General features: G+C 39.3%; 1 protein-coding gene across 1 annotated transcript; it reads left to right on the plus strand.

Moving 5' to 3' along the window:
- Nucleotides 1-9,539: 9,539 nt before the first annotated feature.
- LOC146516933 (uncharacterized) lies at nt 9,540-13,988 on the plus strand. The gene has a single exon (XM_085163705.1). The coding sequence runs from the start codon at nt 12,453-12,455 to the stop codon at nt 13,059-13,061; it is 609 nt and encodes a 202-aa protein (XP_085019831.1). The 5' UTR covers nt 9,540-12,452; the 3' UTR covers nt 13,062-13,988.
- Nucleotides 13,989-17,049: the final 3,061 nt, after the last annotated feature.

Here is a 17,049-nt window from a genome sequence, read left to right on the forward strand (position 1 = left end):
TTTTCAAGGTTCAAAGTTCTTTATTTGTCACATGCATAGTTATACAAGTATAACACACAGTGAAATGTAACCTGACACGCTCCTCGACATGTGCAAAAATGGGGGGGGGGGGGGGGGGGGGGGGGGGTAGAGGAAGAACATTAAATATATATATATATATATATATATAGTATATACATTGGGTGAATGTGCAGTAGTAGCAGCAAGCAGGTGAATTCTGTACATTAATAAGAATAGACATCTGACTATTTTACAGAATAGACAATATAAACATATGGGGTTTTTGGGTTCTTGTTAAGGGTGACAATATTTGGCTTTGTAATTCTAATTAAATACTGATTAAATTTCAAAATTTAACTAATGTGTATGATGATTATGCCACTGTTGCCACAATCTGAATGACATTTACCCTACCCTATTTAAATAAACATGGACTTCAGTGTAATATGTTTGAGATAATACATGTATTGCCCTCCATTTACGGGGCCAAGCTAAGTAGTGTAGCTTCACTCTTGGCAAATTGTCAGACTCAGTAAGTGCCAGCTAACAAATCTCTGAGCTCATACCCATATACAGATCCTGACCCAGAAAGATGCTAAATAGAACCAACAATGGACACAAGTGGCTATAATTTGTAGGTGCGATTACGAATCAAGATACTAGCTGCAGAAAGATGATCAAAAAGCAGCATTTTTCCTGGTACAACAGCAGCAAAGCAATGGCAGAACATCGCAACTATAAATCCAATAGTGACATTAGCAGAAACAGACAAAAATAATACTCAGAGGCAAAAGTTGACTGTTTCAACACACAGAGAACTGTACAGCAGATGTTTTCATTCTGATACACGCCTGCCTTGCCTAGAGGCTATGCTGCTTTCTTCAAGTTCTTTCTCATTGTACTCATTCAAATGAAGGCTTGTCTTAAAACTCTCTCTGAAAAACATGAAATCTGACACTAAACATATATGAAGTGCATCTAATAATGTACTGACAGTACTATACTTAGAAAATTGCAAGGCCTCATCGTTTTAACAAAGATTTAACAACCGCTCTTTTTTCTGTTTGACAACCGTACCTCCTATGCATCTGACATAGATCCGTTAATAAAGTCATAAGATGGCACAGTGCTCTCATATACATGACATTTTGGAAGACATAGACTAATTGGTAAATTGAAAAATGATCCCTGTCTCTAGTTGGGAAACTAATTTGGCCTTATTAATCGTGTGATTAATGAGACCAACACAGTGACTACCAGGAAAAAGAAAAGGAGATGCTTCAGATTTTTCACTCTTGCTAAGTCAATTAGTAACTAAATTACCTTTGATTTATCTATAGCCACAGCAAAAAACAAAAATAAAAAATTAAATTAGCTAGCCTGGATTTTGTAAGGGAGAAAAACAGCAAAACAACATTCTAACTGTCCAAATCCAATACAGCCACAGCATTTTAATAAAGTCTCACAGAGTAAATGTCATCACAGACTTTCAAGCTTTACAATATATGAGAAAATAATCCACAAAATAATTGACTGCCACTGATTGTATATTGCAGTGTAGTTGAAGTGTATCTTTCAACCATAGCGAAACTGTAGTTAAGCATTGTGGTCAGTTATGTTTGCTCCAAACATTCAGATTACTCTTAATGCTTATTTACGCATGCAGAACTTGCAGTAAGAGCAGAAGGAGATATTTTATCTCAAACCAACATGAAAATAATCACAAGAAATGCATGTATATATGTGGCTTTTAATGTATTATCTCCCCCTGCTGGTAATGCAATTTCTGCATGTTTGTCTATTTCATGTTTTGTGAAGGCAAAGCATGAAATAGATGTGGTCTATTATATGAGATACTGGGTTGGAAGGTAGGCTTACATTTACTTTGACTAATGCCAAGAAGACCAAGCAGGCACTCAAAGGTCTGTTGTGAATATCAGGAAAAAAATATTTTTACAAATATTTTTCACTGATGAAGCAAATCGTGATCGACTGCCTTGATTCTATAGCTCTCCAGGTGAAAGTTGCCATAGTGACTGCTATTTCGAGACAAAAGTATTTAACCCTTTAAAGCCAAGACTATCATGTTTGATACACAAGTTTCTGAGACTTTGCATCTTTCTCACTCACTATGTATTAATAGACTTCTCTGTATTGACTCATATCTGTTATTAACCTCTGTCTCTCTTCCACAGCATGTCCTTTATCCTGTCTTCCTTCTCTCACCCCAACCGGTCGCAGCAGATGGCCGCCCCTCCCTGAGCCTGGTTCTGCCGGAGGTTTCTTCCTGTTAAAAGGGAGTTTTTCCTTCCCACTGTCGCCAAAGTGCTTGCTCATAGGTGGTCATGTGATTGTTGGGTTTTTCTCAGTATCTATGAAGCGCCTTGAGGCGCCTTTTGTTGTGATTTGGCGCTATATAAATAAAATTGAATTGAATTGAATCAGTGTGAGAGCTGAAATTACTGACATAAATTACAAAAATAAATTAAAACTCATATATGCAAATTCATCTTTAATTTGTTTTTTAAATTTTCATCAAAAGATTCACTAAACACTCCATTTTCAAAAAAATAACATTTTCTGGGAAATATGTCATGTTTTAGACTTAAAAGGGTTACAAATTGCACAGCATACTAAAACACTTTATGAGTAAAATAGAAAAATTGCTGCTTAAACTGCTAATCCATTAAAGCAATTGGAAGTATGCTGGCAATGTGCAGCCATGTGAGTCTGAGGTAATATCTTTGGGTACATAGCATTCATTTTGTTCTAAGCACCAACTAAAACTGAAACATGAAATACAAAGAATAAGCACTCTGTGCTCCATGGGTATTCTGGTAGGCGCACTTACTTCTTCTGTGTAACCAAACCGTGTTTAGTAAGTAATTAAAACCAGTGTCACAGAATCATTTGTGATGACAAAGTTGTATAATCTCTCAGTTAGTCCAGTTTTATTAACTTTCTTTTAAAAATTGTGGTATGTAGTTGTAAATCTATCACACTTTCACATTTGCTAAAAAACAATTTCTCTTTCAGGATTGTTTAAGTTGTTTTTATTATTGTGCATACATTATCAAAAGGACTGTGTTAATGAAATGCACTTCCCACATCATATATGACAGTGTGTACAGTCATACACACACACACACACACACACACACACACATAAAGCCTGAACTGTGACAAACAGCTGTTGTGATAGTCAATATTTGAAAGGGGGTTAAATAAACCATTGTTTATGTACTGTAGGTGAGCTTGTTTTGTAGTACATGAAAACATACAAGGTTTTGAGACAGGCAGTGTCATGCAAGTGGTGCTTTTCACACTAAATAAATACAAAAAAGAGAAACTTACTGCAGATAAAAACAAAAAAAAATAGGCGTAACTGTCTAACAACTGACTAAAATCAGTATTCCTATATGGGATACAAATCCAAGCCAAGTGGATTATCAGAATCAGAATACTTTATTAATCCCGAAGGAAATTAGGGTTACAGCAGGCAGCACGCTAATGGCGCATGCGCACTTACAAAGGAACCTTCTGACCAACTTGACACAAACATCACATTGGGGAGACATGTCAGAAAGGTAGGCTGATAGGAAAAAAACCCCCGAAAATACATAACATGAGGTAAGAGGAGGAGAAAAAAAACTCCACTCAGACTGAGCTCCTAATGGGAGAACAGTTTGATAACAGAAAAAACACCTCAGCACAAAAAGCACATGACTATCAATACACCATAGAAACACAAGACAAGCAACAGGGGTGGGTAAAGGGTAAGAGAGAGCCGGTGTAGACAGCGCATCCGTCCTGCAGCATGTCTGCGCTGGTCCAGTCGACTGCCATCTTCCCCGGTAGGGCACAAGCATCGAAGGCGTTTGGAAAGGGAGGGGGGATGAGTGTGTGCATATCAGTGTATGTGTGTGTGTCCAGAGTTCAGCTGAGAATGTGCTAATGCTAATGCTAATGTTTATGTCCCTGGGAATTTACATTTGAAAAGCAACCCTTATAACTACACTCATAATTCAGTTCTACAGGCACTCACCGCATATCACATGCATTGTATAATTCAGAAAACTATAGTATGTCAGTAAGATCAAGGGAACAATTCAACCTGTCCAGGATATGGTAGCATGGGCCCTATCCTGGAGTCATTGCTAGCATAGGGGCTCATGGATGGTGTCTTAGGGTACCCGGACCTGGAGGTAGAAAATTGATGGATATTTATAAATCTTGCTTCTTTGATATATTTAGACAGTTTTGCTGCGGGATATTGAATTCAATTTAATTTTATAAATTCCTCACTTGCCCGGTGGGGTACTCTTTATCCTTCAAGCTCAGGTCCTGGGAGCTTGAGGGTCTTGTGCAGTTTCTTTGTTATTTCTATGACTCTGCTCTGATTTTACTATCATTCAGTATAACTACATCTATCACTATGGCTATCTTCCTCTCCTTGTCAATCACTACTATGTCCGGTTGGTTAGTCATCACCAGTTTTTCCGTCTGTATTTGGAAGTCCCATACTAAGCACACTGTCAGCTGTGGCCATCTTCCTTACGTACTCATGGATGTTCAGTGTGGATAGAGGTTCTGACGCTCACCAGTCCTCAACCACTTTCCTTCCGGTTAGCGTGCAGTGTCAGAGCGCTGGATTTGGGGTGAAACCCTACATGCATAGTAAGGAGCTTCCTTGTCTTGATGTCAGTGGCTTCTATCACCTCCTTTGGCCAGCGTATTATCCCAGGATATCTGATCACCGGCAGGGCATAGGTGTTGATCCTTGTTACTCCCATGCAGCTGATTCCTCAGGTCTTGCCTTACACTCTGCACGTGTTTGGTAGTCAGAGCTTTCCTAGCAACCGCTTCATGGTTCCCATTTACCTGTGGGATTTACAGGTACTGGTAGCTGTCCTTGATGTCTGCAATGTTGCCTCCTTGTAGCACAATCCCCTCAGTTTTGACGATTTTCCTTATCTTTCTTTACCATCTAATCCGAGTGGTGTGGATCAATGACTTGATGACTGGTTTACTTCTGGGATACAGCTTGATGTCATCCATGTAGGAGGTGGCTGATGATTGCTCAATTCTGTAGTCAGCATCTGTAGCCAGTTTTGTCAGTGATCTCACTGAGGGGGCTCAGGCCTCTGCAGAACACCAGAGGGGTCAGAGCATCTTCTTCGCAGGTCCTGGACTTGATGGTAACCTGTGAAATTGGCTAAAAGTTGGCTTCTAGGGCTGTTCATCACATCCCCATCGAATTCCTGGTGAAGGCTCTTAGTGTCCTGTTGATCCTGTATATTTCTCGGCATTGTGGGATCCATGTGTGAGTCACTGAGTCACGGGCTTTCTTATAGTTATTATATTGTATTATGTACATATACAATATTGTATTACATTGTATCCAGAAATGTAAACAGTCAAATGTGGATTATTGAACATTCGGTGTCTCTCTTCTAAGTCCCTGTTAGTAAATGAATTAATAATTGATCAACAAATTGATTTACTCTACCTGGTTACAGCATGATGATTATGTTAGTTTAAATGAATCAACAACCCTAAATTATACTCAGCTTGTTGATCAACCAACCAAAACAGAGTTTCAATACACTTGAAAACTTGAAACTGACCTTGTCCACCCTAGCTGGAAAACTCAAAAACAGTTTTATTTGTTGTTATCAATCATCCACTTGGGCCTTACTCAGAGTTTCTGTCTCAATTCTTACACTTTTTTTTCATTTAGTGCTCATTTAAGATAAAATAATGATTGTGGATGATTTTAACATCCATGTAGACAATAAAAATGGCTGCCTCAACACAACATTTAATGTTATTAAACTCAACTGGCTTCATTCAAAATGTAAAAGAACCCACACACCACTTTAATCACACTCTAGATCATGTTCTGACATATGACATAGAAACTGAACATTTAAAAGTATTTCCTAAAAACCGATGATGGTTGTTCCATCATTGTGGAAGGACAGACCTCTGCACTTTCTCGTTGCAGTGACCCCCAAGCTAGACTTCAGTAGATCCCAGGAACAACAACATCTAAGATCTCTGTCCAGAAGAGATGATGATCTCTAACATGACACATCTCTGAGCGAGTATATAACACCAAAGAAAAAGCATTACTTCCACTAGACCTTACACTGGATATTGACTAACGTGAGAAACATGAAACGTGTAAAGTGAGAGCTTATGAAGCACAACAAACAGTTGACACATTTTAGTTGATTCTAATTGTTCAGTGTTTCTCATTAAATGTGTGAAGCTTATAAAGCATGCTGACTAAACAACTTTGTTTGACCTCCAGTAGGACCATTCTCAGAGTAAAAATATAGTGGCAAAGCAAAATAATTGACTCCCCTATGTCTTGCATCAGATTTTGATTACTGTAAAACAGCTGCATGTTTGACACTGACAGCTCACTCAAATGAAGCACAAATAAATGGTTTGTCTCAGTTAATTAACTTTCTGTCCATGCAGTCAATATTACAAAACATGTATGGTATTGTCTATTTAATATTTATTTCTACTTATGATTGTCATGATTTTCCGCTGTCACTGCAAATACTATATTTATATGTATTTTCTTAAATTTACTGATCTGGTTTCCCCATACAGAATTTTCTTGATTAACATACTCATTAATCTACAACTAATTGTAACATAATTTGAATCTAGGTAACTGGATTTGGGAGTCATTATGTAATTGTCATTATGTAATTGCAGTTGTAATGTTTTATATTATATATATTATATTATATATTATTATATATTTATAAAAAATATTATTTCTCCATAAATAATATTTTTGTGCACCTTGGTGTTCAAATTCTCCATGATTCATAAATATTTAAGATACTGAGATCAATACTTTATGATGCTATAAATACATACATAGTATCTTGCGATGAATTGGACATTCTGCAGGTAATCTCTAGTCACAAAATATGAGGTGCTCTTGTTGTGACAGGTATATTCCAAAAAAACTCCTTATAATCTCTCTGTGAAAAATGGGGCTTTTCTGCCTGGCATCACTCTCCTCATGTGGTCAGCTATTCTGCTGTCATGGTCTGCTTTCTGGGCACATTGCAAATATTTAAAAAGTGAATACTATTGGTTTCATTTATTCATTTTTATTTATTTATTTATTTTTAAATCTTCCTTAGTTTTGGACATGCCAAGATGATACAATGCACAAGTTTTCATTAAAATATTCCCTGTAATCAATGAAGTTGTGTGGCTAAAATAAAATTGTGTCATCTGAAATCTACAATCTGTTTTAAAAATACCTGATTTCTATACCCATGACATGGGATTCCTGTTAAAATCAGAGAGCTTGATAGGAGAGAAGGATTGTGATGCCTGTTGTTTAAATTTAAGGAGGAAATCACCTCAGACATAGATTTGACAATAAAACCATAACAATAATGAAACAGCAATACAAAAGTATTTACAAAAATTGATCCAATAATTATATTTCACTGTAAAGAAAATGTCATATTTAATTAATTTCTGCTGTGTCCATAGGTCAAACACGACTTCATGGTGTTTCTGATGACATACAACATCGTAGATATGCCTGTTTACAGCTGTGTTGAAACTTAAACTCAGTGAAACACCTTTCTGTTTTATAAGACAGCTTCTGCCAGTCTAGTCTGTTAAAAAACTAGTCAGTAGGCTGCAGGGCATTGTTGTATGTCTTTCCTGGGAAATAACATCTCAGCTGACATCAGACAGACAGAATCTGATGAGACCTGTGGATAACAACTTAAGGGATAACTGCACCCTTAAATTATGCTAGAAGCCTCTCTCCTGGTGTATCCTGTGTATGACGTGAAGCTTGGGAGACACTATCACCCTGCGTAGCATGGATGCCAACAGCTATGAGAACCTTCTGTCAAACTCTACTTTTTCTAAGAAAGTCTGGAGGAGGTTTGACAATAACTGCTTGTTTTCTAGTGGAGCTAGAAGTGCTTGGCTTGGCAGTGTATGTTTCCTGTGTGTAGCTGTGTGTAAGTAATTATTTAAATAATGAATTCATTTTCATTCATAATTTAATTAAATTAATTATTAAATAATTAAAGACAGCCCTATCCAATTTATAATATGTGACATTAAGAGAACTGTTTTTTTTTTCAGATAGATTTAGGACTCAACTCTTAAATCTGCTACTTTACATCATGTGCTGATTGAGAAAAACAGTATTTTGATAGCTGCAAGCTGCATTTCAATAAAGCTGCAAGGTAAATCATGTTTTCTTAAATAGTTATCTTTAGAAGAATGTTCAATAGAAGACACTGATGACATGACACAGAAGGGTTCTGTAAAAAAAGAAAGAAATTAACATGAGCATTCAAAACTTTTGATCTGTAGTAACATCTTATAAAAACAGCATGTATTCTTCAGTAAGTAACAGTAATACTGCAGGCAAAGGTTAACATGGTAAGTACTAGAAACTTTTGAGTGCTTATGCAATGCAAGTGCAGCCCTGATACACTACCATCTGTGGCAAAGTGTGGGCTTTAAAACTAATATATACCAATATATATTAGTTTGGTGTATATATATATATATATATATATATATATATATATATATATATATATATATATACATACATACACACACACACATATATATATATATAGTCTACAGCTTAACATATCATGAACTGCACAAAAGTATTTCCAGTGTAGTAAACCTAATTTGTAAATTTGGGCTCATTTGACATTCATGGTACAATAAGTTGTCGTGCACAATGCAATAATTTTGCCCATTTCTGCTATCAATTACAGCATGTTTATTTTTATGAAGAATGTCTATGAAAAATGTGTCAGCTAGTACTTAGGATACAAATGACTAATTTTTTCCATGGCTTCTTTAAATTTGACTTTGGGCACATCTTCAGGGGTTCCACAGCTCAAAACAGTTCTGCTGTTTGAAAAAGGTTCATTAGGCAATTAGAATGTTTTGTGGCATCAATCTGCATCACTCTCTGCAAGCAAATGGTCGCTCTCTGCGGGGGTGTATATTACCGCCAGAATACTTGGAAAGATGATTTAATGTTTCCATTTGACTGCCAGTCTGCAACAATGTCACATTAATTGATTGAATCTATTTTGAAGTGCTAACTCGATTGAAAACAATGTGTGCAGTGCAGCTGAACACATCTTGAAATCAAACAGAGGGCTTGTGGCATACCCTTATTTCATGTGAGAAAATATACCATCACTACATTTAGTCTTTCAAATAGATGTCTGCTGATGATGCGCTTCCCTCCCACCGGCTAAAAGGCTGTGTAGACCTTTGTTGGTGTTGCCAGTTAGGTTCTTCCAGTTCAAGCTCATTTCAACATGATATGGCCTAAGAAAAAACATGAAACAAAGAAAAAAAATGTATAATATAATTTTCTACTGAAAAACTATTGTTAAATATAGCAAAGGAATAATGTTACAATTCCAATTATAGGAATTGTAACATCATTGTTCCTATATCTCAAGAATTAACCGATATTATAAATTTTAGAAACTCTGATCATGTTTTCACTTAAATGTAATGTAACTTATGCTGCTAAACACAAAGGATAACCTTTGCTGGGGGAGTTCTGAAGAACAAAAATCATCCCAGAAGTTGCATGAATATATTATTGGAGACATTGCTTGTATATGTGTGGTGCACAGATATTCATCTTTTATTTTAACAATAGGTCTTGTCACTGCTTGGCACAAATTCATTTCAGTACCAAAAACATATTCAATTAGCTTTTGTCTCGTGTCTTCATGTGCTGCAGTGAGAAATGCAGATACAACATTAGCTATACTAATCCCATTCTTTTGAGTTTTTAAGAGCAATTTTGGAACAAGAAGCACTCCAAGAGCATAAACCTCCTCCAAAGGCAGCTCACTCTCTGGTCAGTATTTACTTTCAAGGGACTAGTACTTTATTTTCTATATATTCATTTTGTTTTCTTGTTTTTTTTAAACGTACTTTAAGAAGTAGGCGTTTATCTGAAAAATCAGATACAGGTAGCATGACAGATTTTTACTTTAATTGTGCAAATAGGGTGTAAGTAATGGATAAAATGAACTGTTTGTATATAACTGGACATGAATAACTTGAGGTTATTATATATTATACTTAGGGATTGGAATCAAGAACCAGTTCTTGTAGAGAACTGGTTCTCAGTAGTCCAACTCCTTGGTATTATTAGTCTGCCTGCCTATCAATCCCGCTTATCGGTTCTTGCACTCTCACTATGGTCAGCTGATTTCAGTTCGTGTGTCGGAGGAGGAACATAGTGTCACAGTCTACAGCATGGATATGGCCATTACTTTTAATAAAATAAAACGATGAGAGTGCGATGGTAAAGTAGAGACTGCTCCAGAACAGATACAATTTCATTATACTGTTAACACAACTTCGGCTCTTCACAAGCGCCTGCACAGACAGCATGCTAACGCATGAGCTAGCCAAGAACCCAGAGTTATGTTAAAGCTAAGTAAATGCTGACCCCAGCCCAGCGATAAAGTGAACTGTCATTTGTGGTGAAGGCAGTCGCTGCTGAACTTCAACTGGTAAAAACCAGTTGAGCAGTCAGGCTGCAGCCTTCATTTCCCCACGCACCAGGGATAGTGGAATTGGCTCAGTTTGTGCCCCTTATACCATTTTTGGGTTCTTCTGACCACTTATCATGCTAGGGTCGGAATTTTCTCCAGGACCCAGGTCAGATTGACTACTTTTTTTTTTCAAATATTTATCTATTGCTATCAGTGCTGTCATCTCACAGCATGGCTGTGTTCCAATCCAGTGACCGCACGCTTCAGAGTACGCATTTTGAGACCTATTACGTCACAGTGCAGTCCGAAGTGTACTCCAAATGTACGCTTTGTGGTCCCATATAGCCCACAATGCATAGCGCGATGCAGCCAGGTCAGTGCGTAATGAAAACATCAGCTGCGGAGGAGGTTGAAATGGCGGCGGAGGACAGCTACACCTTAAAATGTAAGATATGTGTGAAGGAGCGAAACAAATGCCAAGATGTAAAAGTCAATGGAAGTTGAATAGTAAATGTCAAGGTGAATCTTGTGTAGGGCTGGGTACCGGTATCCGGTGCCATAATGGCATTCCAAGAATAGTAGGCGGGCCCAGGTACGTACGTTCTTTTAGCGCAGAGCTACAGAATAAAAAGTCTGGCTGTACTTCACAGCAAAAGATGCAAACTCAGCAGCCTGCAACAAGTGCTTTAAGGTGATACTGTGCAAAAGAGGTAACACCTTGAATCTGATGATGACACCTGGCGACGCATAGCATTTTTTTAAAAGCCGAGAAATGCACAGTATTTCATAGTTTGCTGCGAGACCTCACACCGTGCACATCTACTGCGGCTGTGGTGCCTGTTATTGGACCCGGAGTTAGCAACATCCCCCAAGAACCCGAAGAGGAGAGTCCTGGCCCCTAGCCCTGCCAGTGTAGCAGAAATGATTACGGATGATGATGGCAGCAGCTGTTTTTTCCATTGATTAAGCACTGCTTCCAGCCAAGAGTGATACCATATGTGCTCTATAGCTGCAGAAAAGGCTAACATTGTTATCTTTTTACAAAAAAAACCCCCCTAAACATGAAAGGTTTTTGGACAAAGTGTGTGCTCTCCATTCTTTAAGCCCTGTTTTGAGCACTGTTTAAGCACCAGCACCGTTTCAAAAGTACCGGTTTGGTACTGGTATCAGATAAAACCTAAACGATACCCATCCCTAATCTTGTGACACCTGTTGGACCCATGTGACCGTAAATGCACAGTCCTGCAAATCTGTGAATCATTTACCAGACAGAAGGCAGTGTAAATAGAAGTATCACCACTACAATTGTAATCAATTTTACCAATATTACCCTTTGTGGGCCACAAACAGAAATGTCAACATATACCAGGCAGAAATGTAGCTGTGTACACACCAAATATCTGCGTCCGCAGCACATCACATATTTGCAAAGGTTATCACACCTGCCATGTCAAATATGACAGAGAACCACCTGACCCAGACCTAGGGCCTGAAAAAGTTAATGTTTTGCCTTAGTCGGTGCTGCCCCTGTCCCACAAGAAATCGTTTTGCCTCACTTTGCAGTTTGTATGTCCCACACAGCTGAATATGCTGAACATACGGCAAACAGGGAACTGATAAAACAGAAGTGCAAGATGGTAGGGAATGTAATCCAATGTCCTGCTGCATTTCAGGGACCAAGGAGCAGATGGCAGAACTCATCCAACTCCGCCGCGACAATGAGTACCTGTTCACAGGTGCAAAACACTCAGCCACAGTGGGTTGGAGGTACAGCAACAGTATGAGGTTTACAATCATTGAGGCACAAGGGACAGTGAACTGTCTGCCCTGTGGTCCCAATCTAGTACATTCTGCTGTGGATGCCATTCAGGGAATAACCTGATTTACATGTGCTATCATATTTTGTCTGTCAGAGCAATCGTGGAGAAGATGGACCTGGTGGGGAAAATCTCCCCTGTGCAGGCCAAACGCAAATGGGAGAACCTAAAGAGAAAATACAAAGTATGTACAGTGGTGGTGACAGATGTATCTCCACACGGAATACTGCAAAGTCATCTATGTAAACCAGCACTGTTGCTGTTTTTGCCAACTGCCACTTGTGATGTACTCTGCCCTCAGGAGTGCAAGTATCCAGCGACAGGCGAGGGTGCAAGTGGGAAGCCCACTGCCGCAACATGGCCCTGGTTTGATGCCATGGATGAGGTGCTAGGACAGAGGCCCTCTACCAGGCCTCCTGTCCTAATTTCCTCCTTCCAGGAGGACACCCCAGGGCCCAGTGCAGTAGTGGGCAACCCACTTCCTCACCAGGAGGAGCAGGAGGATGAGGAGCTGCTGGAGGCACGAGTGGCGAAAAGGAGGAGGGACGGCAAGGATGAACTCATTGCTCTAATAAAAGAGGACATGGCACAGCAACATCAAATGGAGGAACGGAGAGTCGAGAGGATGGACAGGCTGATAGGTGTCCTTGAGAAGCTAGTGGAGCAGAAAAAGGATTGAGTCGTGTTCACAGACAGCTAATGTACATAGTTGCACTTTATTTATGCTGGCATCCCAACCTTTGTTTTGTACAAACAAGATGATTTCAGTTATGTAAATAAAACATTCAGAACATCCCAACTGTATTTGCAACCTGAATGTCCCAGTATGCACAGGCATTGTTAACCAGACCTGGCATTTGGCTGAGCAGGGAGTCTTGGGCAGTGCTGCTGCATCCGCTGGACCAGGACCAGAGAGATGAAGGAGGTGCCACAGGTGAGACCCCTGGTTTGCGTAGCCAGGTACTGAGTGGAGCATCCCACATGGGCGTCCCCAGATGTTGCTCTGACATGCTCATTCCAACTATCCACCGCATCATCTTCCACCAGGGTCTGCAGGGCTGGTGAAACTGACGGCTGCCATGTCACTAGAATGTAATCATAACGATGCAGAAACGACATGGTGCCAACAAGCATGTTAATACAGATATGTCACGTGAAATTCCAGCACTTTGAAGATGCACCACTAAGGGATACCTGCCTGATGACAATCGTGATCTGGGGGTACCTCCTCCAGGATAGACATCTCAGCAGATAGCTGGTCCCGCCAGTGTGCACCACTGACTGCCTCCACACCAGTCTCCCACTCATCTTGGGCATCATCCTTGGGCTCCTCATCTGGGGCCACAATGTCACCAGCACCGATGCAGATGTTATGCAGAACGGCACATGCTGCAACAGATGTTTTATCTTGTAAGTACAGTGTACATGCCAGATTATACACTACAGTTGCCATTATAATTCGACAAACAACAATGATGATTGTATTAGAGTGACGTACATATGGCACGAAGGTGTGGTGCACCTCCAGCGCTTGCAGAAAGATGAAACGGAACCTCGTCTTCATCATTCCAAAAGCACGCTCTATGACAGAGCATGTCCTGGAATGATGTGCGTTGAAGCTCCCACACCATGGACTGGCCTCTTGTAGGGGGTGATGAGGAGGAGTGGATGTTGGAGACATGGGTACCCTCCATCTGCAAGGATGAAATGCCCTGGGGGAAGGTAACGGGCCTGTCGGTACAGTGGGCTGTGGCGGAGGACCCTGGAGTCATGCACTGATCCCGGCCAGCCCACATGTGTATGAACAAAGCGGCCCTGAAGGTCACATACCGCCTGCAGGACTATAGACGGGAACAACTTCCTGCTCCTGTAGCACTGACCATCAGGGCCGCTGGGGGGCTTGATGTGGACATGGCAGAAGTCAATTCCACCAGCAGCTTTCACAAAGGCCCTGTGTCCTGCCAGCTGTGCAAACCCATTGGACATGGCATCTAGGTCTTCTGGGGTCTGAGGGAGGTGGATGACCTGATGGCGAGTGGCCACCTCCTCCTCTGTGACCCTGTGCATGATGCGGTGAACAGTGGAACGGGGTATTGCAAACACCCTGAACACAACCCTGTAGGCTGCTCCACTTGCCAGCCAGAAAAGGAATATAAGGGCCTCGATCAGGGCACCCCAACCACGTTTCCGATCCTGGTTAAGTAGATTCATCAGCGCTGTCACGGACTCCCTGCTGAGGCGGAAATCAGGCCTGGTGTCCTCATTATTGAAGAATCTGTCCAGGACTGGGACACTAAGGTTAATCCTGCAGTACAGGGGTCTTGTCTGGTGAAGGCAAATACAGGAAATGACAGACATGACACTTACTACGCTGTCAGCACGAACTATCGCATGTCCGCCATGAGCTGCCCAAAACCGGAAGTGACCTCATTTTTGCGGAAATGTAGTTTTTTACCATCAGGGCCTTGTAAGCCTATACTGGTGTTTTTAAAAGTTATGTTTGACTTTATGACTTTCTGTGTCGTTTCTGGAATGCTTAGGAGTCAAATTGCACTGCTGGATGCAGTTTATTTTGATGCATATGCTGTTTTTTTGCAAATTTGCATTATAATATTTATTTATTTTTCGTTTTTCCTGCAGTATATAAAAATTGGTGTATTTCAAAAATAAAACTATGAAGACACTCAAAATAAATTTCCTGTGGTGGGAAACTATTTTGTGCAACTTTTTTCTATTTACAGCTTTGAGGGATAAGCCTCTTAAATTTCTCTAACTAGAAATATATGTTAAAAAAACAAAAACGATTTCCAATTTTTTTGTAATTTATTGCACCTTTTTGCAATTTATGTAATTACTATGCACTTAATGCATACATATTATTAAAATTTGGGCTATAATGGTTGTATTGATGTATAGCAACTTGAAATGCTCCCAAAAATGGCACTGCAGCATGTAAAATTATAATATAAGCTCTGGCGGACTTGGTTCTATGGTAGGTAAGTAATGTACTGCATTACTTCTCAGAAAAGTGTTCTGTGTAATATGCGCAATAATTACTTTTTTGAATAACACTGATCACAACAAGGGGAAATATCTCCAACATGCACAACCATTCGACCATGCAGCATGTAATTAATTTACATGAATATAATGCCTTTGATATGCTGCTCAGAGATGGTGGTGACTCTCAAAGTGTCAATGAGAATCAATAAGGGTATTTATAGGGAATCAAATCGATAATTGATATCCACAATTGAATCGGAATTGCTAAATTCTTATCAATTCCCATCCCTGATTATACTATAACATATATTCTCACCAACCAGTTGACTCACTCTCGTTGACTTGACGATACTTTCTTAAAAGATATAACACATTTTAACTTCATCTTGGAAGAAAGCCCAATGTGAAATTTAACAGTGGGATCAAAGGGTCAAATGTACAATGATATTTGGATGCAAACTATAATGTGATATTTAGAACACCCACATGCCAAAATTGTTTCCTAAAGGCTGCAAACACAAACAAAGTTGGCAAAATTTTAAACATAGTTTTAAAGCTTAGAAAAAGTTTGACCTTGAAGAAGAAGTCAGAGATCCAAAGTAACGTGATATTTAGAATCCCCATAAATTATTCTCTATATGCCTACATGTTGTCAGTACAAACAACAGCATTAAGAAACGTTGTTTTAAATAGCATTATCATGGCTTTGACCTTCAGATCAGTCTACTGACAATGAAGATGAGGTCAGAGGTCAAATGTGACATGGTATTTTAAATCTTTATACAGTATTTTCTGTATGAATACAATACACACCACATTTGTAAAAATCATTGTTTTTAAGTTGTACGACTTTTTGTCAGTTTTGAACCAATAAATCATTAAGCTGACCTTGAAGACCCTGGTGGACGTAAGACAAATTTTAATGGATTGTTTACATGACCCCACTCTACACTCCTACAACGTTTTATCAGAATTCATTCAAAACTTTTCGAGCTATCGTGTTTACAGACAGAATATTGATATGCACACATGGACGCACACATGCTACCAAAAACATAAGCTAAAGGTAACATAAGGTAATCAAAGCAAGCCATAAAATAAAAGCCCATAAAATAGTCAACTAGATAACCTCCATTTGAAAAAGTATGCAGGTATTGCCATTATTGTATTAGATATGGATCTTAAAGTTTGCCTTTACATAGATTGCTTCCAGACTTTGTGATTTTTTCGCTTGTAATTTAAAAAGGTCATGTGCTGTGTTCTGTGAAATCTGTTTCACAAACTGGGAAATGGGCAGAGCCACCGAGAGCCTTAAAGCATGATTAGAAATGTAAAGGTGATTTTTTCAGTGACAAGGGAATAATCAGAAAAGGGGGAAGGACAAGATTGAATTGTACACATATGTATAAATATATCTGTAGCCTTAACCGTTTATTTAATTATCCAGCCACCCATTCAGCCTTCAGTCATCAAGGAAAAATGTATACTATCTGACCAGTTGAAGGTGAAATCAATCACAAAGAGGATGCTGTGAAGACTGTTACAACAATTACTTCAGTCACTAGCAGATGGCCATGGTCGCCTGTAGTTTGCATGCTAGATGCCATCTTGTCTGCAAACACGTGCTAACTAACCACTGACTGGTCGCAAAACTGTGAAGAATG

Source organism: Neolamprologus multifasciatus, chromosome 6 (genome assembly GCF_963576455.1).
Source record: "Neolamprologus multifasciatus chromosome 6, fNeoMul1.2, whole genome shotgun sequence".
NCBI classification, from domain to species: Eukaryota; Metazoa; Chordata; class Actinopteri; order Cichliformes; family Cichlidae; genus Neolamprologus; species Neolamprologus multifasciatus.

Coding starts and splice junctions, on each gene's coding strand:
- LOC146516933 (XM_085163705.1), top strand. CDS start 12,453: ATGTGCTATCATATTTTGTCTGTCAGAGCAATCGTGGAGAAGATGGAC.